The following is a 27651-nucleotide window of genomic DNA, read 5'->3' as shown; positions in this document are numbered from 1 at the left end:
TGTATATTTAAGTTCAGTAATTTCACTTAAATGACAATTAATAGGTAATTTGCATTGCCATTTAATTGAAATTATTGAACTTAAATATACGCGCTTGATAAAAATTCTAGAAGAAAATTTCAGATGGCACTTAGAGGCTTTTGCATCTGAGCTCTTCATATATATATATATATATATATATACACACACACACACACACACACACACACATACACACAACGCATACATCACATATACACATATATATATATATATATATATATATAAAATGTAGACTTAGTCTACACTTACTATATTTTATTGAGTCTATATGCCTACAATGACTGTTTGGTAAAAATGTTAATATTGAAGAGCAAATACATATAGGATATCACCAAAAATATACAATTATTTTAGTCATATAATCCAGTTATAGTCCTAGTACGAGCTAACCACAGCTACTAGAATGTAAAATCAAAAGGATGTGTGTACCATAGTAAGAACTCCCATGAGGCCGATGGGTATGGGATCCTGTTTGACTCTCTCCGCGACCAGATCCACCAGCAGCATCAGCATGTTATAAATGCCCTCATGAATCTCTGTCCCCCACTTGTGCACTGCACTAGACGTCAGCAACTACAACAGCATTTAACATCTGAATTATTAATCTCATCACATCTCGTCGTTTATAACCATTTCTAACAAACACCTGATAGAGCTTATGCATTCACATGCCTGCTTATCCAAACACACACAAACCTTTTTGAAGGCCTCAGGCATGCAGCGGTCAATGAACCGCTTGCAGTTCTCATCTGCATCAGCCAGGCCTAAAGAGAGGAAACAAGATTTCAGATGTGTCATTTCTTTCTAGAGTACACAAACATGCAGACACGTACGTAAAAAAAGCCAGAAGAGCTTACCAAGTCTGGCCAGGCAGGTGGAGGCGATGAGGCACTTTCCGAGTGATTCCTCTCTCTTGTACGGGATGGACCAGTGATCAGTGAACACTCTGCTCTCCAGCTCATACAGATTAGTGGTGGGGAACTCCATACTGTTCCCAGAACAGTTCCCGTTCTCATCATTACTCCTCTATAAGAGAGAGAAAGAGAGAGAGATGTGTCTCAATATGAACTCTTTGTTTTCATATATTCAATTTAATTTATTCGTCGATAACACAAAACTATTGGGGAGAGATCCAATCCAATCCAATGAATTTGTGCATTACCTACTAAACCACAACACAGACCTTATGAACTGGCACAACAGTCTCATAATAGGGGCAATGACATTTATGTCCAGCCAAGCTCTAATTATTTAATTAAAAAATACAGTAAAAACGTTATATTACAATATCATTCCAATGTTTTGCTGTGATGGCAAAGCTGATTTTACAGCACCTATAACAAATTTCAAAAGAACAGTATTTACTATTTATGATATTATAAATGTCTAAATTTTGATCAGTTTAATTAATGTATACTTGCTGAATTAATTTATTTTATACATCATATTTATTCTTTTCATATATGTATACAGTGTTATCTCGTATTGTAGTCCATTCACATTTAAATGTCACATTGTGAAATTATAATGTTTGAGAATGCTAAAATGTGATTAAAATGTGAAAATATGCGCTAATCAATACATGCTTTTCAATAACTGATATCTAAAGAGCAAGTTGGCCAACTCCACAGGACTAAATAATACTATTTAATTACAGCAGCAACAACAAAAATAATAGAAATACCCAAAATTGTTGCAATTTATAGACAATACTTACTCAAAATCAGTTAAGAAATATTAAAAAAGGGCTAACAAACATATAAGCCAGGCTCATTTTATCTGACATTTATTCATTTGAAGAAAGTGTGAGGCTGACAGATGTCCTTCAATGCCGTGCGACTTCCACATATCTCATTTTTAATGCATTTAATTTATTATCTACGTCATCTGTTTCACATTTATAATTAACGCTGCAATCTGGAACGCTGTTGCCCAAGAAACTAACACAGAGGCTAGCAGCACAGATTTGTTTTCGTTGAGTGAAGTGCAAAATGACAAGCTTGGCGGCTGAGGCTATGTGTGTTCAATTTTCACTGCAATTACATCACAACTTTAAAAGCCAAATATTTCAATGGTTGTTTGGTGATTTATCAGCACACGCGTTGTAGTAGATTACTGCTTTATGGGCTGGGACTGGAACAGGAAACAGTTCTGCCAGGGGAATATTAGTATACAAGACATATGTTTGCCCTTGAGTGAGTGGAATAAGTGAATGTGCAATGAGGTCTGGAAAGATTCATAGTGAAACTGTAAGTCACCTTCTCTCTTTTTGTTGCTCAGGGGAACGTCAGATGTCTGTGGCATTCCCGAGGTCGGGAAATCACAGATTTTCTGATTTAGACCTGGGATTAGGAGTGAATGCCTCCCTGTGGGCAGGGTCTGAGTTCAAGGGTTAAATTTAGCTTATTCTGACCTGACTGAACTTCAGCTGTTACTGTTTACTTATTAAAGAGCCATTATAAAGCAGGTTTAACACTGAGCTCAAACTGAGAGCAGCGACTGTGAAAGATGTTTCACAGGGCATCTGCAGGGCTTTTAAAATCAAATTTAAGGCTTTTTAAGACCTGCACAAATCAAATTAATTCCATATTTTGGGGGTGTAAATCGATGTTTATAGAGCTGGTAAGTCCCGCCCATCCGTAAAACCCCACTGGACCTCTAGATTGAAAAATCGTCAATGCAAGTGAATGTGAGAAAATAATTATTTTCTGGTCCCGTTTGAATTGTGCCATGAATGTGAATATATGTTGTCTGTGAATTTTTTATAGAATGTTTCATGTTACGAGTTTGACAGTATATTGTACGATTCTTTGGCTAGCAGTTGTGGAAAAGACATAACGAGAAAGACTACAAGTCGCCTATGTGACGTCACCCCATAACACATTTTCCCTCCACTTGTCAAATCACGGTGCTAATGCTGCGATAATCTATGGAGACAGATCGAGATGCCTGTGTGTTTTGTAGCCAAATGTCACCATTCAAACCAAATGGGCTGTTCTTTCTTCAGATTCCCGTCTGAAAGCAGCGAAGAGTTGTAGTCCACAAAGTGCTCTCACACAAAGTCTAACCGTATCAAACTTCCACCCGCTAAATTGTAGCATTCTTCACACGGAAAAATTATATTAAAAATTCACAGACAACATATGTTCACATTCATGGCAAAATTCAAACGGGACCAGAAAATAATTATTTTCTCACATTCACTTGCATTGACGATTTTTCAACCTAGAGGTCCAGTGGGGTTAGCGGAAGGGGCGGGACTTACCAGCTCTATGGCAATGGCGAGGCCAGGGTTGCACTGGCCCACTCAGATTGACAGCTGGTCCACCCAATCAAATGAGAGACAACTTTGTTTAAAAAAAAAAAAAAAAAAAAAATCATGCACACTGTACATGACAATAATAATCGCTCAAATACATTAATTTAGCAGATGTCACTCCCAAAACTTTGCAGCATGTAATGTGACTGCTGGATAATATATTGATTATATATCGCCTAGAAAGTGCGCAAATAGCAGTCCCTTTATTTTCACTAAAAAGCTGTCAATTATTTTCTAGCATTATAAAAGCAATCTTCAGCTGTTACTAATAAGCTATTATCTCCGCACATTTCTAAATATTTAAAACGCCCATAATTCATGCTCGACGCATCCCAATCTTGTGTATTAAATATTTTAATTTTTTTTTTTTACCCATTATAATGAACTTAATTTTTTTTTTTTTTACCCATTTGTTTTTCAAATTTAATTTTGATGTTCCTTATACTTACTCCTTGAAAATTACAAATATCATTCATCAATCAAGATTTTATACAGCAATTAAACGCATCCCAAATTTTAGTAACAGGGCTAAATAAAAAAAATAAAGGGTAATTAAGGGCGGGAAAAGTAGAATATTTTATCTGACCACCTGAGGTTGACAATTAACATTTTCTGAAAGCTAATTAAAGGGTTAGTTCACCCAAAAATGAAAATTATGTCATTAATGACTCACCCTCATGTCGTTCCAAGCCCGTAAGACCTCCGTTCATCTTCGGAACGCAGTTTAAGATATTTTAGATTTAGTCCGAGAGCTTTCTGTCCCTCCATTGAAAATGTATGTACGGTATACTGTCCATGTCCAGAAAGGTAATAAAGACTGAGTTCACGTAGTGTAATAGCGCAGCGCTTCTGTGTTGTACGTCACACGGAGGCTCACTATTGGCCGACGCTGGTCATGTGTGTGATGCGTGTGACGTACAACACAGACGCGCTACGCTATTACACTACGTGAACTAACTCGAGGCCCAGAGAGAAGGAAATGAATAGTGGAATAAAGTCGTTATTTTTGCGCACAAAAAGTATTCTCGTCGCTTGATAAATTTAAGATTGAGCCACTGTAGTCACATGGACTACTTTGATGATGTCTTTATTACCTTTTTGGACATGGACAGTATACCGTACATAAATGTTCAATGGAGGGACAGAAAGCTCTCGGACTAAATCTAAAATATCTTAAACTGTGTTCTGATATCTTACGGGATTGGAACGACATGAGGGTGAGTCATTAATGACATAATTTTCATTTTTGGGTGAACTAACCCTTTAAGTCCTTTCACTAATTAAATGTTTTTATTTATTTTTTACCGTCTATTTTGCACCCTATTTGTGAAAAGTGCCACAACCACTCATTAAGGTTGTTGAGGTTCGAGTTTACAGCAGTTATTATGAGATCTCATTACAATCTCTATGACAGAAACATTAAACGGCTGTAGAGGAGCTATTGATTTGTTAAAGATCTGCATTTCTGTTGACGGAGTCTGACAGCTTCTGTGTTCAGGAGAAATAAGAAGCGCTGAGCAATGTGAGAGGAAGAGGCAGCGCTGGGAAAGCAGAAGAGAGGCAACAGGAACAAATGACTTATTCTGTTCTCTGGTAGAGGCAACCACCACCTGCACTGCGAGGATCTCAGAAAGAGACCGAAATAGAGACCATGGAAGTCGAGCTGCGACCTATTTTAACATTCTGATATAATAAAATATAAAGACCACTGTATATGATCAGAAGACCGGAAACATCTCTATTCCGATCTGAATATTTGAAGTCTGTTCCGAGGAGGAAATTATGCTAATTACAAATCGACACATAACATTTATTTGCATATATTTATAGAAAAAATCTCTTGTGATCTATATTTGTCAATGTTAATTCAATTATGACAGGAGAAGGTAGCTATTGACACCTGACTTGTCCGATACATGTCTTTTTTTTTTTTAGGTGTGGCAGCTGATTTCAAATGAAAGTCACCTCAGGAAATGTGAGTGAAAACATAACCTTGTGACTTTAAATTAAGAAACCACAATTGCTAAGAATAGCAGGGAAGTGGTGGTGTTTGTTGAATGTGCTTCCAGTTCCTACATGGTTACATATTATGATTATGTCAAAAGATTAAAAGGTGTTAATTTTTAGTTGATATTACTGGCTAATATTAGAAGCAAATATATACAAATATAATATAATAAAATATAATTATAATATCAGTCATAAAAGCTAATCATTTGAATGAGTTTTTAAGCATTGCGGATTAAAAACAAGTGATTTTAAACAGTTGAAGCGCAATAGGTAGCGAAAGAGAACACAGTATATGCATGCACTGTCTACACTACGTCATCTGTTCAACTTTTCTGTAAGGTTAAATATTAATACAAATTAATCAATTGATTTTCTACTACGGGGCTGTTGAATGCTTGATTCTGATTGGTTGACAAATGTTCTAATGTCTGCAATTATTTTCAGGGAAACGCACAGCTAAAGTAGTTCCAGGCAGGTCTTGACCGCATTACAGTTCCATATCACTTCGCCAGATGATTTCAGATATTTCAAAAGTCTTTACAGCCCACAAAGACACTGACCGAGCAAATAAACAGTAAACAATAGGATCATTTCTTTGCCACAATATTACGTTTTATTATGCATTTTGCTTGTATTAGTTATTATGGAAAAGCACATATATTTTCCTCGCGCTCTCTCTCCCACTTAAACGTACACACATACAGTACGGACACACACTCGCGTGTTGTCATCGTTGCTCTGACGTTTCTCACTAGCGAGGTGCAGATAATCGTAGTTTCGCTATTAGTATTAGTATTCTCTCTCTCTCTCTCTCTCTCTCTCTAACTGTATTAATAACTGCATTAGACTGCTAGAGCTATCAGTGGCTGAAGCGTCCGTTAATAGCTCTAAAATGACATTTTGCAATTAGCAACGGAGGCTTGGGATTAGATGCTTAAGAAATGAGTCTCACACAAGAGCATTTTAAGGACAAAAACCTGACAAACATCTTGAAATACATCATCTGAACAATGTTTTGAGGTGTGGTAACCGCAGTATAAGCTATATGCCCGTTGGGTATCCTCGTTAACACAGTCCTTTATGTTCTAAATCAGCGTTAACAGTTGAGAAAGAAAGCGCATGTGAATCAGTATGTTCAAAGCCACATTAAATAGTTATAGAAGATATGCTTTAGCATATAAATTACAAAAATTAAACAATACCTAAAAACAATCAATCATTTTAAATTCTACAAGTAAGTTTAAGAATCCCAAGATTATAATGAACAGTATGAAAAAGCATTCATTTTAAGATTGGCTAAATCTAACATTTAATAGGGTTGTTAAATTAATATAATATAATTTATGCTGGTAAATATAAAAAAAGAGACCAGTGAAAATCTGAACCACTAAAAAAAAAAAAAAAAAATTGAAATATTGAATGCTCTACAAGCATTCGTGTCTGCATACTTGTGCACTGTTCATAAAGGTCAAGAATCCCATACAGTCTGACAGTCTAACAGGGTGCCGCTGATTAGGGATATAAAAATCGAGCATGAAACTGGACACTTGTTATGTTCCAGTCCGCATTTCAATGCAGGATTATGTTTACTGGCGTCGATAGATTAATAATAATTTTGCTGCGCAAACATTGTGTGCCCATTTTGAAGCCTTCTAGGTAATTTTTGCTATGTGTAATACTAATATTTCGAACAAACACTGTGAATCTAGGGCTGGCGTGCTGTTCATGTGCAACGATCTAAAGAGACGAGAGAAAGTTTGTGTTGTTAGGAGGCCTCTGGTCTTTGGGCCGATGTAAGGTCACATGGCACATTCCAAACTTGTTGCCATGGTACGAATAGGGTGAGGTGTGTGCGCACGGCCTGTTGCCTGCTAAACATACAACCTCAAAGGGTTCGAACCTCCCTAGGCACAAACTAATGGCCCATATGCCTGTATGGCATCAGTGTCAACGAGGTGGTTGTTGCCCAATGCCTGGAATGCATTTCTCTTGTAAGACCTACCCCTAATACAGTTGTGATTTGAGCAAGTTGTTTGTTGTTCCCCACTGCATTGCGCAGTGCTGGGCAGAGTGGTTGGGTAACTGGAGACCCCGTGTGTTTGTACCAGTACCCTCCAGACCAGGCCTGCTGGCTCTATTTATAGTCTCGATACATGCTGCTTGAAACCTGTTATATGCAAGACCAGGGGTAAACAAAACAGCTAGGCATGTCTGAATCTTTCCAGTACTTCAATGGTTCAATTGCATTTTAATAATCAAAAAGGATGTCTAATCAATTGAATTCAAATACAAATGTAACAATTTATTAGTGCCCTATGAAATACGTTTTATGTTTTTCCTGAAATTCTGAGTCATGAGTTTTATGATCATTTTATGGTCATTCATTTAAGCACAAAACCCTGACAAATCTAATTAATCTTTACAATTCCTTTAATTTTTGTGGCAAACAAAGTGCTGCACAACAGAAGTTCACAGTTTAAATTAAAACAGGGATGGAAAATTGTGCTATTCCTTAAAATTAGGGGTGTAAGAAAATATCTATACACGTGAATATCGCAATATTATGTTTGCTGATACTGTATCAATTCTCAAAACCACTGTATAGATATTTATTTATTTGTTTACATCCAAGATTAGTGTCAGTGGCTTTGTGTTCGGTTTAAACCTGACCACTAGATGGCAGTGTTATCTCAGAATGTAAACTGTGGAGAAGCGTGTTTTGCTAACGTTAGTATTAGCAAACCTAGCTCACCAGCTCCCGCTGTGGTTTACAGAGCTGAAGTGTGGACTCATTTTGGCTTCCGCTGTAAAAAATAAATTTAAAAAACACTAAGGAGGTCGACAAGAGTTATGTTGTTTGCAAAATAAGCCATGCTAAAATCCAATACTCGGGTAACGCATTGATTCTAAGAGCTCACTTAACATCCCGACACCATCCACGATGCTAGATCATTTAGATCACGATAACCACAGTATAGGACCTCAGTGTCATGGTAAAATGTAACTATATGGTTTCTATGGTATTTGTATGAAAAACAGTAGCATAAATACATTTAGTATAAATGCATGCTATAGCGTAATCACTAAAAAATACTGTAATTATATTCCATTACTCCTTTAATACATGTCTACATTAAAAATATAATAACATTCAATGTGAATATCCCACATATCTGCCACAATACCATGGTGTAGTTAGTGTTACTACAGTAAATTACTTGGTTTGAATTACTTAAAATTTTGGTTATCATCACGGTTTTAATGTCACGGTATTGGTATGTGCTATGTTCAGGGGAAAATGGCTACTGTCAAATAAAAATAAAGAAAATAAGAACAAATAATCTATCTACAAGCAACACCACAAATAATTACAAGTTATACAAAGATACAAATCAAATAAACTTAAATAAACCTTTTCAGGGTTTTCCAGTAGGTTTAGCAGTAGTTTTCTGGTAGAGAAACTGAAACGTAAAACAACATTTCATATATTCTTCACTGTATAATAAAGATTAGGCTAATCGTTATTAAAGTTACAAAAGCTATTCAGTCAAGAGCAGTAAGTGATTTCCTTGTCTTTTGTTGTTTTGATTATATTAGGCTGCAGGAATATTAGGCTGCTGTCACTTTAAGACATAATGCACAGATCCAAAATACTGATCTGATACACGTCTTTCTCGACCGAATCGAACATTTAACAAACTCTTGTTATTTTATCAAGGAACATGATTACATTGCGATAATTATCATTATCACTTAATCGCCCAGGCCTACTCTCAGCCATCTCTTTTTTTTCAAATCTCCCTCTTGCTCTCTCTCTCTCTCTCTCTCTCTCTCTCTCTCTCTCTCTCCCCCCATCATGAGTGGACACGCCCCCTACTGCTGATTGGCTACAAGTGTGTTTTGCTGCTCGGTTTGCTCCACTTGCAATAGCGTTTCTCAGAAATCGCTTACTGCACCTTTAAAATGTACATAATGTTCTTGCCACCTGACCCCCAAAAGGGAACAGAGGTTCACCCCACATACCCCTTTTCCACCAACAAGAACCGGGTGCTGGTTCAGAGCCAGAGCCAAAGCTGGTTCAGAGTTGGTTCGACTGACGAGCTTACTAAGAACCGATTTGCCTTTCCACCGGCTAGAGAGCCACAACAGAGCCAGATCTTACGTCACTGTATATGTCTCATGTTGCCCAGCAACCGCTAGTGCGGTAGCGCCAAACACAAACACGCCAGGCTTGTTCGAGATGCATCGGCTTCTCGCAGATCGATCGCCGCATGACATCAAAGCACTGCGATAGCGATCTAAAAGCACAAGGAGTCGTATGCTCTCCAAACACTCCCGCAGCTCCGATCGGTCCTCACCGCTCCGATGCATCTCGAACAAGCCATCAACAATAACGGACGTTGCAATACTATGGATGCTCATGGGTTTGCAAAAATACATCGGAATCCAACGCGTTCGTGCAGCTCGCCGTAACTTACATAGACGGATATTATAATCGAGCTGCTATTAGCTCGACTAGCTGCTATTTAAAAATGGCGGTCACAAGTTTCTATTCGTCTTGTTGGTCACGGTAACCCCGCCCCCAGCCCCTGACGCAAGCGGTTCTTTCTTGGCTCCGTTCTAGACCCTGCAATGATTTGGTGCTACTTAAGAACCAGTTTTACTGGTTCGGAGCTGGTGCTTTGGCGGTGGAAAAACAAAGAACCGATTTGAAACTAGGCTCTGGCTCCGAACCAGCACCAGCTCTGCCTTGGTGGAAAAGGGGTAACAGTCTTACAAAATCCTGTGGGAAACACTGATCAGTATATGGTTTCCTAATTCCACTACCCTTCCCAAATGCCAAAAGCATTACACAACTACCATTCAACTTTGTCAAACCTACCAGTCATTCAACAACACTTTTCAGGCAGAAGAGGCAAACCTTAAGACATTGAGGGAGTATGACAGGAGAGGACCAAGTTTAAATGTCATCTGAATTTCTTTTGTTACAGTGGCATTTCTACAGAACGGCTAGACCTACATAACATTTCCGTTCAATCATCACGGCCATATACCCGCCTAACATGTCTGAAAGACGACTACAGGTTATGCTTTGGTTTATTCAGAGTCAAAGACAAACCATAGTAGTTGACGCTGTGTTTTCAGCATCTGCCGTCTCAATATATGAGGACATGAACACGTGAAATTCATCTCGAGAGCTGGTCTGCGAATCACTTTACAAGCTTTAAACAGTTTAATTTGGGAAAAACTACCGTCAAATTCACACTGACTAAATCAAAAAATTAAAAAATTAAATTAAACAACAAAATAAAAGTTTGGTTTAACTTCAAGAAATTATGACAGAAATATACCACTAATAGTATTATTATTTTTAAGGAATATCATACAACCAAGATTTTTTTTTTTCATCCATGTTTTAAATTTGTACGTCTATTGTGCAGCATCTTATTTGAACAAAAATAAACATGCAATGTTTTGTTGTAAATTAATTGTTATATTTCCATTTGATTACATTTTAAATGCTTGATTACATTTTATATACTTGTATTAAATCATAAAACACAGAATCCCCCCAAAAAAGGAAAAAACTGAATTTAGGGGGGGGGGGGAATAAAGTAAAAGGTAGCTAATTTTGAACAAACAAGTTTACATGTTTATATTCATTCTCAAAGTCTAACAAATATGTGGAAAGCATTTCCTTCCCCATTAATGGTAGGTAAATGAATATTGTGCTAAATATTGATATTGTATGATATGGATTTTTTTTTGTTGCCATATCGCCCAGTAGTTATGCTCAAACCTTCCCATGCTGTTGCAGGTCATTTTAAACAAATTGATATTTTAAATCACAATGAAAACAAATTTTACAATTATTACTGTTTTTTGAAATGCAGTGCTTGTTTATTATAAATGATTTACACATTCAATCTCTCCCTCCAGCAATATGTCACTCACATGAGATTTCAGCAATTAGCAAACGACAACAATCTAATCAATTCTCAATGGACGAAATTAGGTCCAGTCCTATTTTTTTCCCCTCATTTAAGAAGCCATTTCACTCAGATACATGTCACAATTGGGATGAAAAGACCAATGCAATTTCCGTTTCATATTGACTAACAATTCTGAAGCTAAAATATACATTTCTCTAAAATACCTGTTGTTGGATCTACATGATGTAAGAAATTTTATTTTTATGAGAGCAATGTCTGTAAAGGGACTATTGCAATGGGGTATAAATGTATAAATATAATTACTATGTAGTCTGTGCTTTTATTTATTTTTTTAAATGTCCTAGTGATTTAACTTCAATTTAATGATTTAAACTTTTTTTTTTTTTTTGAATGTAATGTTTGTTTTGCACATTTTTTCACATAATGTATACCATAACCTAGATAGATAAATTCACTATATGTGTTTTCATAGCCTTCAATTTGGCACACTGTTTGGATGATAACATTGGCCAGGATTTGGGATGTTTTTTTTTTTTTTTTTTTAATAAAAGAAAACAAATTGTAACTTCTTTGATTAATTGAAGAAATAATAAACATATTATGCCATAAACATTGCCATGTATCTGAAAGTGGCAGCACTTCAAATATCCTCCATAATTTGCAACAGCATCACAAACAGCAGCACAAAGAGTGTTAAAGCTTATTTAGCTGAGTCACATTAATTTTCGATTTTCTATAGGCCTACATAATTCGAAAGAAATCTATTTATGTATAGATCTATACTCCCCCACCCTAAATAGCTGCAATGAAGGTTAGTTCACCCAAAAAAATAAAATGATGTCATTAATTACTCACCCTCACGTCGTTACAAAGCCGGAAGTGATCCGATCATATTCGGAACACAAATGAAGAACTTTTTATTGAAATTTGAGAGCTTTCTGTTCCTCCATTGACAGCCTACGCAACTAGCCTACCACTTTCAAGCCCCAGAAAGGTTTTAAAGACATTAAAGTAATCTCGAGTGACTCCAGAGGTTTAACCTCAATTAATGAAGCAACGCGAGTGCTTTGTTTATGCAAAAAAAACCCCCATAATTTACCACTTTATTTACAAAATATTAATCTCCAATGCATATCGACGCAACAATGTCTGCTCTCATGTCAATGTGTCGTGGTGCTCTCATGAACACGGACTGCAGGTTAATATTTTATAAAAAAAGGGATAAATTATAAAAAAATTTTGCAGAAACAAAGCACTTGCATTGCTTCATAAAATCTAGGTTAAACCACTGAGTCACATGGTTTACTTTTATGATGTTTTTACTACCTTTCTAGGCCTTGAAAGAGGTAGTGGCATAGCTGTCCATGGAGGGACAGAAATCTCTCAGATTTCATTAAAATATCTTCATTTGTAACCAAAGATGAATGAGTCTTACGTTACGGGTTTGGAATTACAAGGTAAGTAAGTGATGACATAATTTCCATTGTTGGGAGAACTATCCCTTTTCCTTTTTATTAGTAGCTAGCTTGTAGCTAGCTTTAACTAACTACTATTTACCTATTTCACTGTAGCTGAACTACTTTGCAAGCTACAATTTTGACAAGCTTTCTTGACACTAATAAAAACAACAGTTGAAGTAATGTTTGTGCACACAAGTCAGGCCTGACATCTGAAATCATTGCACTTTAGTGTTCGGCTCTGACTGCGGTTGACCAACAGGTCAAAGAAGCCATGAAGTAAATAGCGAAAGAAACACTGCAACAGTTGGGCAATAAACAAAGCCTGACGGCTACATGTCAGACTCAAAAATCAGTCGTGCTTTATCACAGAATTACACAAAACTAGAGCCGTTTATCCAAATCCAGAAAAATAACCATTCGAGACCTGTGGGAAAGACTTCAAGCACACAAAAGGCATTTCATATTCACATGCTAATACACAGCAGCTTCTTATTAGCCTCTTAAATGTAACCCAGTAACACTGGTCAATATCGCCTGCATCTGTTAATATAACAGATGACAAGCTGGAGTCTGATGACATGATGGTTCAACGATCTGACATGTAAATCATAAGCCACACAGTTCCTATTATTGCTCAACTGTTAGTAAAGAATGACACTAGTTTAATTATTAATCAGGAGGGGGAAATACTCCATTGGCCTAATATTTTACGTTCAACAGAATCAACACAAAAAGAAACACTCTAACAGGTCGTGCATTTAAAGGCAATCTATGACACCCATCCCCCAAGATCCTACAACTTCATTCACATGGCAGCACAGCACACTTCATTCGTAATCTGCTATTGCATGGCATGCACAAGGATCCTAAGGTTAAGAGACAAGATCTCGGCATTCTCGTCAGGTGTTGCGTGCATAAGCACAACAGGTAATGCATACACAGGGGCGTTAAAGGCGTGCGTGCGCCTTTCCCTCCGCTTTTTGACAGCCCCGGTGGTTCCGCCTCAAGCAGCCGTGCAAATTATCACATATGCATGCGTTTCATAATCATACCTCACTTTCCACTACATCGTGATACGCCGGCGGAGGATCAAACCCTCCGGTGCCCGTGCGCCCGCTGTTCTCGCCGTCTCCGCTGAGGCCGGAGCCCGGGGAAGTGCCGCTCTCCATCGGCTCGTAGCCGTATCCGAGTCCCGGGCTTTCGTTGGTGAGCAGCGCGACAGCCTCGTTGATGTCGTTTTTGGCCAGGCGCAGGGCTTTCCGGATGGCTACCGGGTCTGGAAAACCCATGCATAACAGCGTGGTCATATGCTGCTCCTCCTCTGTCTCCATCATGGAAGTGTGTCGATGATCGGGGCTTCAGTAAGGGGGCTTCGCATAGCACAGGCATCCGGCTGTGCACGCCGCCATGTTTACAGTCGCTGGTGCTGCTGGTATCCTGTCACGATGGATTCCCGTCACAGGCAGAGGGCAGCGCGGCTGAGAGCGGGCCGGAGCCAGGCCTGTGAAGCTGGAGACTCCAGTGACTAGCTGGGTGGGTGTAAGCTGGGACTTTTTTCAAAATAAAGGTCTTTATAGAAACACGCATTCATAATAATAAAAAAAAATATATATATATATATAATACGTGCTTATAAATAATACTGAATAAGAAAAATGCATAAAAAAATTCCTTTCAAAACTGATATACATTTTTTGAGTCATGGACAATGTGTTTAAAGAGGTTGTTAACATTTCAAAGTGTTTTAATTCCTTTTTTTTTTTTTTACTGTTTTTTATTATTATTTTATTTTATTTTATATCAGGCAGTACAACCAAATAGTTGTATGCATACTGTAGTTGTACCACCCGACATGGAAAGTGTACCAAACTTTTTAATACTTAAAATAGTAGTTTTACCTGTATTTGAGATAGATCTACAACTACAAGCCTTTTCACTCTGCCACAAGGATGAGTCTAGATGATGCATTATCATGTTTACTATTATTACCTTATCAGTTCATAATAAAAGAGCCATGTGAATTTGAGAATATAGCTACAAATTGCTGGACAAAAGTTTTTCAATTATCTCAACAGCTTCAAAACTACTGATATTTTTTTTAAATGTTTGAAAGGTTTCAAACCTAAAAGTATTCCATAGTATTTCGTTTTGTAATTTTTTGTTTATTTGTCTGGACAGTTGCATCACTTGGCATTTTTGGGGTTTAATATAACAAAACAATAACATAATATGTATTATTTAAATGTACTAAAAAATGAATTCAAACTAAAAGATAGAATAAAGTGTGTCTTGAATTTATCAAATTATTTTAAATAATGTCATTGGCCCATAAATGTAATGCTATATAAGAAATAAGTAGATAAGCAAGTAACACTGAATAATATAAATACAAATAAATGAAAACGCTCATTCAACATCACATAGTGTGAATGAAAATATATCCCTGATCCTAATACGTGTGTAAAAACGAGTACAATGTGGATATATAATATCTCGAATATATAATGAGACACGAGGGCGTGAATTCCGAGTTCAAATATTGAATTATTCATTATTTTGAAATGGATACAACCGGAAATACATCTTATAGCAGCTCATTGTTCTTTGCTTCACTCTTTTTAAATTGGCAGCGTTGTCAAGCAGCCCCACCCATATCTGTATATAAAACATGTGCTTTCTGGCCTATTCTTTATTAACTATAACCTTAAGTCACCCACATTTAGATTTCACATTCGAATTTAGAAATTGCCTGACATGCACGCCAAAAAGAATATTAAATACAAGAGAAATATGAGCAACGTTCTGAGCACAAAAAAAAAAACAGTCCTCGTCACACTTCATACATACATCGGCTTCTGTCCGTTTCGTTTTGCCAGATTTTTTTTAAAAAAAAATTTAAGTATTGGTTTCATTTCACTGCATAAAAAAAAAAGACGGAAACGAGAAGTCACGTGAAACTGGTTCTGGTCATGTGATAATGTGAAAATGGCAGCTACGGGGGAGGAGGCCGCAGCGATGGACAGCATCTGTAAAGCACCCGCTCCTCCGACCGACCTCAACCTCTCAGCCGAACCCGAACCTGAACCTGAACCTGTGCCCGAGTCCGAGCCCAGGAGAGATGCGGCCACAAGCAATGCGACAGAGACCCAAAAAGCAAAAAGACCGAGTAATAACAGTGAGCTGCTTTTGTAAATAAATCTAGCTTTATGCAAGTCACTGTATACTGCAAGCTTACATGTAGTGATTCTTAGCTTTCCAATGCTGCTATTGATCGTGTTGTGTTCGTGACACTTATTTTTAAGCTAATGCAACCTGTTTCTCTTCCTGTTTTGGGATATTTGACTAAGTTACTTCTCTTCCTATTGAAAATAATTGGTTTTGTATACAGTAACTAACTAGACTGTATCCGTGTCTCTAAATCTAATAAGTTGCCTACCCAGACTGCAATTTGAGCCATCATAGGCATTTAGAATCTGCATTTAATGCCCAGAAGTTGTGCCCGGGTAGGCAGCTCTCTATGTTTTGGGACACTGAAAGAGTTTGCTTTCTGTCACAGATGAGGGAGGTGTGGAGACTGCAGAGGAGGCCACTGAACCCGCAGAGCCGGATATCAATGAGCTCTGCAGAGACATGTTTGACAAAATGGCAGTTTTCCTACAAGGAGAGCTCACTGGTAATGGAAATATAATAACAATGATGATGATGAATCTGTTAGACTTCTAGATCTGTGTGTATAAATTGTTTTGTCCTGTTTACTCAGCCACCTGTGAGGACTACAAACTCCTCGAGAACATGAACAAGCTCACCAGTCTGAAGTACATGGAGATGAAGGACATATCCATCAACATCAGCCGCAATCTGCAAGATCTCAATCAGAAGTGTAAGAAATGTGGCTCTGATATATAAAATCAACCAACATATGTGTTTATTCATGTTAATGTATTTTTTGCTCCACATTGTCCTATTACAATGTACACAGAGTGTTTCATTAACATCATTGTTACAATGCAAGTGTTTATTTTGTGATTTGCTGACAGAGAATATGCAAGCCATATAGGCTATATGAATCATCTTAAAGTATGTTGTCATTTTTGGCTTTAGATGGCGGTTTGCAGTCTTACCTGGATCAGATTAACCAGATCGAGGAGCAGGTTACGGCTCTGGAGCAGGCTGCATATAAACTAGACACATATTCAAAGAAACTGGGTGAGTACAAACATCAAGAACTCTGTGGGAAAAACACTGCGTTATGTTTTATTATATGATTTTATATAGACGCGTTTAATTTGATAAAAAATTATGAAGGACACTATTAGTCTCGTCTGGACTGCGACTTATTTAGTATAAATGATTAACCTTAACCTGACGTAGAGAATACAGAAAGCCAGTTAATTTTCATGAAGATATAGAGCGCTGCAGTGATGACATATTTTTAGCATCACCCTGGTTCCCCTGATAAAAACCATTATCCCAAAGTTATCCCATTGGCTTTTGCAGAAAATAACCTCTGTGGCCAACAAAAGTTTATGATTCTTAAACATTTTGTTTATCATGATAATATTCACAAATGAACACAACCTTTATGAATTTGGAAGCTTAAATACAACCAGCTAAATGTAGGCTATAAATGAATGAAAATGTAACCATCACTAGGCATCAACTCTTTCAGGTTCTGTTTAAAAACATTTTCCCTGAAGGATTGAGTTAGAAGAGTGATATTATAAACACAATGAGCCTGTGAATGCAGACTAGTGAGTAGATGGCTACGTTTACATGGAGACCCTTTGTTTCAGTTGGCACGACAGTAATTTATGATACTTTATTCAACAACTACAACAACCGCTTATGATGTTCATAGTTTTTAGTCTGCTAATTTGATGAAATAATTAGTTTCTTTCTATATGTCGATCTATAGACCGTTAAAGCAATACTTATTATGTGTAAGATGTAGAGATTAGACTTATTAAAGGGATACTTCACCGATTAGCATTAAGCTTTGTATCAGTAGAAACCCGGTAGTATTTTCGAATGACCGTGCTTCCCTCCCTCATGTCCCCCTGAGACGAGAGATTTCTGTATTGTGTGTCTTTAAAAAAAGACCTCATAGGGCAGCAAAGCAAGTGCATTCTGGGAGTTGTCTTTCATCCACATGAGCCAAAAATATTTTTAAACAAATTTCTACTACATAAATGACCCAAGTTAAATACACATTCATCTTTCCAGTGGTGAAATATCCCATTAAATGAAAAACCACTGAATTAATTGCTGAACAGTTGATGGTTAACTGATATAATGGACATTAGATGGCGCTATTAGACCAAGCTAGATGTTCAGGCTCCTCTTATTTTATAGTTGTAAGCGCATTGTGTGAGATAAATATAACACTCAGATGTGCAGCTTTCAGTATTTTGTATTTCACTTGTGTAATAACTTCTGTTTGTGTTTATTCACAGAGGCCAAGTTTAAGAAACTGGAGAAGCGGTGAAAATGGCCAGACTCTCCTTCAGTGTAGTCATCCTCGAAATGTTTCTCAGAGATTGTTTTATGCACTAAACCATCTTCAGAACGATATCACACAGACACCCCCCCACCCAAACGTATGATACACACTATGGTGTAGTCTCTAGGTTATGGACTGTGCAGCAAATAACATTAATTACCATATTGAACGCTCATTTATTGATCAAAAGCTATGCTTTGCTTTTGGAAAATCCAGGCAAGACTGCGAAGGGCAGGAGTATAAAGTTTGACATGCGTTCATACTGACTCTGGATCTCAAAATACATATTTAAGATTTCAAAAGGCATGAATGCAGATAAAACATGTACAGTGTATTTAATATTGCTTGTTATATGTTGTTAACAATTGAACCATTATTTCTGAGTGTTTTAATGACTTTTTTTGTATGTTTGCAGTTAGATAAGCGAATGTTTTGCTAAACATTTGTATTACTGTCTAATTATTTTCAGACTAACCAAAATGTCGATTTGTGAACTTTTTGCAATAAAAAAAAGTCTTTTTCGTCAAAACAATGTTAGATCATGTTAGAAAAAGTACATAAATCATTTAGAAACGTTATACTATAAATTATCTAAAAATAAATAAATCTTAATTTTAAATGGACAGCCATTTAATTAATCATGTTTGGTAACTTGACAGATTAGCAAAAATGTAAAATTGCTTGTTATAGTGCTATTGTATGGCCAATTTGTACAAAATTTGGAACACCTGAATATATCAATTTGAAATGGTAGGCCATTCAGATTTGATGTTATTACCTGCTGAAATTTGATTGGCTGCTGGTGGCCATGTTTTTTATTGTATACTAGTGAAATTAGATTTTCTTTTGTAGCGCCCCCAATGGGAAATTTTGATGTGTGTGCACAATGCCCTCTTGTCTATGTGTACCAAGTTTCCTTAAGCTTGGATTTTGCGTTCAGTATTCGCCAATTAGTGAAGATGGGCCACACCCTTAGATTTCATTGGCTTGTGTCTGTTAAATGGTTTGACCGAGCACAATTCTTGCCACAAGGGTCTCTAGTCTAGATGATGCATGTCAAGTTGAGCAAATCGGACAAATGGCCTACGAGGAGTACAAAATGGTAGCAAAATGGAATAGACGGTAATGAAATAGGGTGTCTTCAGGATGCAGAGGACACAAGCATTTTGTTTCTAGCACTTATGGTTTCAGTGTTATTAATAATCAAAACGCAAAGGCGCTTACACGCCACCTAGTGTCCGACTGATGTGTGTCGATGCGCCTGAGTGGCGGGTGGGATTTCTGACCATCCCACCAAGTTTGGGTCCTCTACATGGTCTCTGACGCCCAGACAGTTTTAGGGCAGAAAAATAAGATGAAGAAAATCCTTATAAATATTGAATCCATGGTTATTCTGCCTAAAAATTTCCATAAGCTTCATCCAATGTGGTTGGAGATATTGTTTAACAATGCTTTTATTTCATTGAAAACAAACTTGGTCATCCACCTCAGTGTTCTTGAACTTCAATTCTGAAAATGTTTGGACATTTACTAAACTTGCCACTATAAGGCTGTCTCAAAACTACATTTATTAGCAATCATAAAGTACAATACTCAAGTACTCAATACTCTATCTGTTTCCTAGCTTCTCTCAAGAACATGCTTATTTCACAGTCAATAAGGGGGACTCCCAGTTCATTATGTACCTTCTATGTCTCTTCACTCCTCCATCCTGCTTCTGTTCATGTCTTCTTACAAATTCTCTTATTATTTCCACTACACCAATGCCCTCCGCTTAACCCATCTCTTATCCCTTTCCTTTCCACATTCTTCTCTCCTTTTCCTTCATCTCTTTATCATCTGAGTTTGGAGATATGTGTCATGATAATTGGCAGCTTCTGTTGGATGTTACTGATGCAAATGAGCAAATGTTGTGTGGGGCTTCTATATTATGTTTATGTTCACCATATAAATGAAATGCTATATTTCAAACCGCTCTCTACTCATCCACCAGAGGGCAGACTAAGCCCACACATAATCTGACTCAACCTTTAACCTGAATTTGGCGATAACCGCAGTCATAGATTCAGGGCCATGTATGGTGAGGTGCTCATCCACGGAGATAGTGACCGACATGTCACATGTTCAAGCTCTTATGTCAGGATACCAAAATAATCAGTATATGGAGCCATTTTATGCACTTCATGGACAGTTTAACAGTTCATAATACTGTAGCCCTATTGATTTCCGTTCATTTAATAGCCTAACTTGGAAAACTAGTGTCATATTCAATATGCAGCATTTAACTACGAAATACGATATCAGTTCTTTGACATTTTCACAATGTGAAATGGTTTAACATGACAAACCAAATTGATCTCTTTCTCGCTTTGATTTTGGCCACACACATACACATAATCGACTGTTTGTAACGTCACGATGTTATCTTCACTGCCTAGACAGATATTCTCACTCCCTTGATATATTCACTCTTTTAACTTAAACACACTCGACACAGAAACAAAAACGACATCAAGCTAAAATAAAGAGTTTCCTTAGCCAGTTTTTCCTTGGTCTTTTCTTCTTCACAAACTGCTTTGCCATTTTAACCTCTGAAACTGATTTAAATCGGTCAAAGAAGGTTATGACTTAAAAGCTTCTATCTATATCTTTATTTTAATTTTTTAAATAAAACAGCATGTGTCTTGTGGAAGAACATTATTTTGTTTGTGCTTCGGCTCTTCTGCATGGATGAATATGGTTCGAGACACCGGTCTATGGATAAGGACATCTTAGAAGGGAATGACAAATAAATGTTTTAATAATGATATTTTGAATGACCCATTGTCAATTTTCTCGTTTTTTGTGACAACAAAACTTTCAGCTTTCAAGTTCAAGCTTGTGAGCTTTCAGTTCAACTCTGTCGCATATTATCAGTTTTTCCATCAGTCTTAAGTTACTCATCTAGTCCTCAGAAATCAATTTACTGGAAATGTCTGGGTGGCAGAGGGATCTGTTGAAATACCTATGTAATCCACACTTACAGATGTCTAATACTATGTTGTGCGTATGTTGTGTTTACAGTAATTAGATCCCAGAATGCTGCTTCTAACATGCACTTAAAAGCAAAGAGAAAGTAACTCATTAATCAACACTTCCTCCAGTCCACTTGTAGGCTACAGCAGGATGTATGCTGTTAATGGGCTTCAGTGATGAGAGATCCTCATTGGTTAGTTCCCCCACCCTAGGTCTCTGTTTTTCCAGTGCTTATGTAAAACATCATGCTTAGCTTCAAATACAGTTTTTCACAAACATCTGGCATATATCTATGATTACAGTTCATCATGAGTTTTTCTGTTTGCTGGCTGAACTGGGTCCTACACCCTACTAAATAGTTTTAACATTGCGGGGCAAATCCCGGGCAGAGCATCAGAGGTCATGGATCCAGGCATTTGTATGCATGTGGATATGGTGCTTAATCAAATTTTTTGACAAGGCTGATTATGAGCCCCTGTTCGAATGGGTAATTAGTGTAGAGTGGTGCTAATGTTCTAGTTGCCTCCGGGGCTTTTAAGTCCGCTAACCTGCTTCACTTTACTACACGCTTTCAATTACTGCCAATACTGGGTTTCTGGCATTATTCAGGACCAGCACACTGACTAACATACATTAAAAAAGCTGTATGTTTTGGGTTAACACATTCTATATCATGAAAGGTGGGACCTGTCAGTGATGCAGCTCAAAAAATTACACATTTAATACAATAAAGTGCTCTAATTATGCTCTTCTAATTTTGTTTTGAAGGACTCCTAAAGTTTACATGCATCCAAAGGTAAAAAAACACGTTATACATTGCAGCATCACCTCTTTTTTTTTTCAGTGTCTGAAACAGTTCGATAAAGGATTCAGTCTCTCTAAACCTTCTTTCAGTCTCTTCAGGCTTCTTTCTGAGAGCCTATTCTGCTCTGATTGGTCAGATGGCCTGGTGTGTTGTGATTGGTTGACTTCTTATAGCACATGTTGAAACATAAAAATTTTAGCTCCGGAGGCTTCCTCAGCACATAGACAGTATAAGAAGTGGACAGAGCCATCTCATTGGAACTCAATTGAGACAAGTGAAGCCCATTTTTAGCGATTTTTTAGGACTTCCGTTCCTGACGCGCAGACTCAAACCGACTCAAACAGAGCTTGACGACGTAGATGTGACGTGAGCAACCCGTCTGTCTTCTAGTGGCTGTGGCATGAGAAATCTGAATCATTCCCTTCCGAAACTTGCAGAGACGGAGAGTGTGAGTAGGAGGTGTCCATGAGCTAGGAGCAGGAGAAACTTTTGCTAGGTATTCTGATTAATTATTTTGTCATTTTGCCTCCACGTCCCCCCGATTGCCCGCAAGCTTCTCCTCCCGTCCATACGGTAATCTCTCTACTGTGCGACAGAGAGTCGCATGGTTATGACGCAATCGTTAGCCTACTTTTACAAAAACTGCTTCTATGGGGCCGTAACGTAAGATACAAGGTAATGGAGCATTTTGTACATTGTCGTGTTTCTTTAGAAATAAATAATGGACAAATGGAGTCTTCAAACGCCTCAGATGTAAAGTTATTCGCTGTCAAAGTGACGCCAAAATGAATGGGAGTCAATGGAATGCTAACAGCAGGTGAAGTTCTGCTACAAGATGGTGGCACGCGGCCGGCTTCAACTTCCGGTCGACTTCCTTCCCGCTTGGTATGCACAGTGATACGAACAGTAACAATGGCGTCGGTTTTACCGTATCAATTGAAGCCAGAGTCCAATGATGAAACATTGGAAGAAACAACAATCAGGTATCTGATCAACCTGAAGCACCATTGCATGCACAACTTAAGTTTCCCAAAAGCATCGTTAGCCAACTTTGTTCGCAAGACCCGTCGTTATCAGCATAGTTCAACGAGTCAGTGTTTCCCGAAACCATCGTTCTAACGAACATTCGCAAACAGCATCGCAAAGTTGTGTGGTTGGAACGACAGCTCTCCACCTGTGGTTAGAAGCATAGTTTCTAGTTTGCATGACATGTGGACTTAATAAATCCTTATCTTGAGCAAAATAAGCAAGCTGACATTCAGTACAACCTGTGTATTTTATTTAGAATACCTACAAATGTAATTTACGTCTTTTAGTTTGTCAAGAGATTTAAAGTTTTTGAAGAGTGCGCATATGTGTACATGCTCTAGTACGTAAGAACGAGCCTATGATTGAATCTGGAAATAAAGCAAAATAACTGAGAAAAATGAGAAATAGTCCTCAGATGCCATGTCTGTAATTTATGGCAAAACATCTAGCGTTAATTCGATCTCAAACAGATTCATTAAAATAAGTTATTACTCCACCACGTGCGTGACGTTATAAACCAACGTGGTTAAACGACTTTGCGACAATAGTTTCGGGAAACAGTCATGACTAGCTGGTTGATTTCTTCAACGATGCATTGCACTACGATAGTTGAGCAGCGAGTTACGTCGTTGTTCCGGAAACGCACCCCTGGACGTTTCTAAGTGGTAGATGTTGTTCACGGACAGTGTGCATTATGCAAATTTGTTACAAACCTACAAACTGTAGGTTCAAGCAGGAAGTAAGACTGGAGTTAATGACAATTCGTTTCAGGCAGTTCAGAATCAGTCCTTTCTTTTGAAACGAAACAGTTCAATAAACTGAAAGTGATATTTAGTATACATTTTAGGGAAACAATTGCTTCTCCAACAAAATAGTTTTAAACGAAGTCAAGGCAGAATTAGCAGTGGCAGCGCATCTCCGCAAAGTAGAAGATCGAGTTATAAAAATGATGAGGTCAAATAAATTGTTACAAAAGGAAACATGCATGGATGAATCGTTCCGGGAAGATTAATAATATGCATTTGAAAAATAGATTTTCATTTCATGAAGCTGAATTTGAAAATACCCACCATTACACATCGGCTGAAACAAGCACAGATATGATACAAACAGTGCTTTTGGACTGTTATATCAGCACTCTTGGAACGCCATTCGACCAATTAAGGACCAGAACTAACTGTTGTATAAATAAAGTTCAATGCCAAATCTTAACGTGCTTTCTACTCTCAATGAAACATACATTAATACAGACACATTCAATGTCATAACACTGAAAAAAAAGATTATTTCACTCAAAACATGGACCCTTCTGTGCCGAGGCCAACAGAAATGATGTCTAAACTATCTAAAGTGTATTTCAAAGAAAGAAAAGGGTGATATGTCAAAGAGAAGAGGATCTCTGTGTTGTAAATGGCTGATTGCCCGATTCCGCCACAGAAAACACATTAGTGCACCACAAATGTTACATGCACGAACTCCTTCAACCTCAATAGATTTTTCACCGATGGGCTCAGAACAAACACAGAGCTCGTAAAGTCGTGCTGTGTTCACGAATCATTCAGAATCATTATACCTATTATGGGACACTTGGAGAAGATGTGGTGAAAAGTGAAGCGTAAACATATTCCTCACATTAGGCATTTTTATTATTTTACCACTTTTTCTTTGCATAAACTTAAAAAGTAAAAATAATGCCTTTTGCCTCATATTTATTCTAAAAACTGATGGCAGTAGTGAAAATGGGGGAAGTTTATTATGTGAAAGAAAACCAAACCATGACCACTCAATAGTTTCTGCCTACCTGAGACAAGCATGAAATATTGCGGTTGTTGTGGACTTACACACATCTTTCAGACACAACTATCGGATGGTGATTCATATGCCAGTACTGGGAACCAAATGTGGTTCCCAGTACTGGCATATGATTCACCATCCGACAGTTGTGTTTAATTTGGGAAATGTGTGATGCTATCAATATTCTTTCATCAGACGATCCTTTAATCAAGGCCTTGAACTCTTTTGTGAGAAAGGAGCGCTTAATTGCATTGAAGAATATTTTGAAATATTAATTGGTTATGATGCTTGAATGTTCAAAAAACACATTATGTTTCACATATTTGACATTGTTGCAGCACCTCTCTTCCCAGTCTGTCAGTAACGTTTAGTTCCTGTCTCTATAAAGCCCCTCCTTCTGAAAAGCTCAATGTGCTCTGATTGGTCGCTGGACCACTGTGCTGTGGTTGGTAAGCAGTTTCAAGCATGTTTCAGAAATGTCACGGCCCTTACCATAACTCTGACTTTCAATACTCTGCTTTGCGTTGTGGAGTATTTTTGGATTTTCCAAATTTCCTTATTCATGATACAGCACAGCCTCTCGTACCTTATTGCTTACTTAAAAGTTATATAAGATTCATATCATTTTTTTGTAAATCAGTCTAAAGTAATTTAATAATCCAAGTAATCTATGTTGAAATATATATATATGTGGCAATACTAATAGTACTCTTTTTAAAAGTATGCTAAAGTTAAACAATTTCTCCCTTTAAGAACAAGACGCAAACATAAAAATAACCCGTCAAAACTCGAAAATCAGTTCTGAGACTAGAGCACATATCTCTTAACAAAGTAGTGAAATTAAGATCCAAGATATAACCTAGACTTTCTTTGATGAGAATAAGCAATAAAGAGCTCCTTGGAATTGTGCGGTCGGGTGTTTGAATTTGTGGTGAAAGAAATTCCTGGTTTTCCTCTGGGAATGCTGAACTCTACAGACTGCCTGTGCTGAAGTAAATAAACATACATAAATCTAAGTTCTTCCCCTGGGAAGCAGTGAGGAATTGTGTTTGTGAGTGAATGAGCGAGAGAGAGCATGAAAAGTGTTTGTGTGCAAGAGTTGAGTGATTGGACTGATCTTTTTCATATCTTTTTCTAAATCGCAGTTAGCGAGTATTTGATAGATTTACTGGAAATTTTCCACTCGTAAACATCCTCAGCTGCTGATATCTGCTTCAGAGTCAATGATGTGATACTTTATTTAGATAAACTCTTCTCAACTGGGGATCACATTATTGATTCTTGGATAAACTGACAGGATAGCATGTATATCAATCCATCAGTCTTTATGAAGTTTTTATGTTTTTAGATCTAGATATATTGAATATTAGCCTGGATGCCAGCAGAACTTAACCCCGCCCACAACATTTTTAGGTCGGGAAGTTCGGTCTGGACTTGATCCGTTGTGGAGCTATTATGCCCGAACCAAAGCTGTTTGGACCAATCAAATTGTCAGGGTGGGCTTTATACGATGATGGACAGATGATCAACAGTAACGTAATCATCACCAATGAGCGCTTGGGTTGAATTCGTTTACAACAAAGATGACTGCCGCTGGAGAATTGAGATTTCACACTCACAAATAAGTCAGATAGAATAAATGCATATTTGGCATACTGTCCAAGGAGAGGGCTCCGGGCTCGGTATTCAGCCGAACCCAAAGTACTCCCCCCGTATTCCAGGCTGTGGAAGAACAAGTCAAGAGTGAGTGGAGGGATGCTGAAAACTGTCAAGGAGAGGTGTTAGGTGAGTTGACAGAGTGAATAAATATATGCTTCCTCTGCTGATAGGGTAGACATGGTAATTGTTTAATGACAAGTTGATTGGACTGATTATTTGAACGTGCTCCTCCCGAACTTTGTTTATGAAACATCATGTGTAGATTCCGCCATTGCGTCTGTTATAGAAGATATCGACAGCACATTAATTTGAAAAGAGGAACCTTTTAGTAGGTATTGTGATTAATTATATTGTCATTTTGCCTCCACGTCCCCCCGATTGCCCGCGAGCTTCTCCTCCTGTCCATACGGTAATTTCCTACTGTGCAACAGAGAGTCGCGTGGTTATGACACAATCGTTAGCCTATTTTTACAAAAATTACTTCTACGGGGCCATAACGTAAGCTACAAGGTAATGGAGCCTTTTATACATTGTCGTGTTTCTTTATAAATAAATAATGGACAAATGGAGTCTTTAAACGCCTCAGATGTAAAGTTATTCGATGTCAAAGTGACGCCAAAATGAATGGGAGTCAATGGGATGCTAACAGCAAGTGGGGGTCCGCTAGCCAATGGCGGCGCCTGGGGAGCGATATTTTTTTTCCCCTAGAAGACTCATGAATATTCATTAGGGAAGTCATCCCTGATTGGTCTTAACCCCAGTGATGGGTAGGTTTAGGGGCGGGGTTAGGGGTAGGTCATCAGACCCCCAGTGGCGGGTAGGTTTAGGGGTGGGGTTAGGGGTAGGTCATCAGACCAATCAGGGATGACTTCCCTAATGAATATTCATGAGTCTTCCCCTACCATCCTGGGAAAAAAAATATCGCTCCCGGGGAAGCTTCAAAATAATATGAAACGCTGCCCCCCTGTGTGCAACGGGGTTTGAGATACGTTTTCTCTTGTTTGGTGGGTGTGTCAGAACTGCAGTCCAATCAGCAGCAATATGTATATAAAGCACGCAGTATT

The 27651-nt window shown here is 37.8% G+C and overlaps 2 protein-coding genes across 6 annotated transcripts in view; one reads left to right on the top strand and one right to left on the bottom strand.

Annotated features, from left to right (window-relative positions):
- The window catches only part of usp24 (ubiquitin specific peptidase 24), a 65738-nt gene extending 51433 nt beyond the window's left edge, over window positions 1-14305 (bottom strand). For 3 of the 4 annotated variants that reach the window (XM_084432481.1, XM_084432482.1, XM_084432484.1), the window contains exons 1-4: window positions 13838-14254; window positions 900-1068; window positions 739-806; window positions 472-615 (exon numbers count right to left, since the gene is read on the bottom strand). In XM_084432481.1, the coding sequence (XP_084288607.1) occupies window positions 472-615; window positions 739-806; window positions 900-1068; window positions 13838-14119 (663 nt within the window). In that variant the 5' untranslated portion in view covers window positions 14120-14254. Of the gene's footprint in view, window positions 1-471; window positions 616-738; window positions 807-899; window positions 1069-13837 lie in introns of all 4 variants that reach the window. The other variant, XM_084432483.1, reaches the window with a different exon arrangement.
- Window positions 14306-15722: 1417 nt separating this feature from the next.
- bloc1s2 (biogenesis of lysosomal organelles complex-1, subunit 2) lies at window positions 15723-18624 on the top strand. Of its 2 annotated transcripts, none has more exons than XM_084432504.1 (5): window positions 15723-15951; window positions 16342-16458; window positions 16546-16665; window positions 16887-16991; window positions 18239-18624. In XM_084432504.1, exons 1-5 carry the CDS (start codon window positions 15771-15773, stop codon window positions 18268-18270), a joined length of 555 nt encoding a protein of 184 aa, XP_084288630.1. In that variant the 5' UTR covers window positions 15723-15770; the 3' UTR covers window positions 18271-18624. The 2 variants fall into 2 exon arrangements, with proteins under 2 accessions (XP_084288630.1, XP_084288629.1); XM_084432503.1 differs by having other exon boundaries at window positions 15728-15960.
- Window positions 18625-27651: the final 9027 nt, after the last annotated feature.

Source organism: Rutilus rutilus (assembly GCF_951802725.1).
Source record: "Rutilus rutilus genome assembly, chromosome: 15".
Lineage (NCBI taxonomy): Eukaryota > Metazoa > Chordata > Actinopteri > Cypriniformes > Leuciscidae > Rutilus > Rutilus rutilus.
The sequence above is the reverse complement of the archived record's forward strand: the minus strand, read 5'-3'. Positions and strand labels throughout refer to the sequence as shown.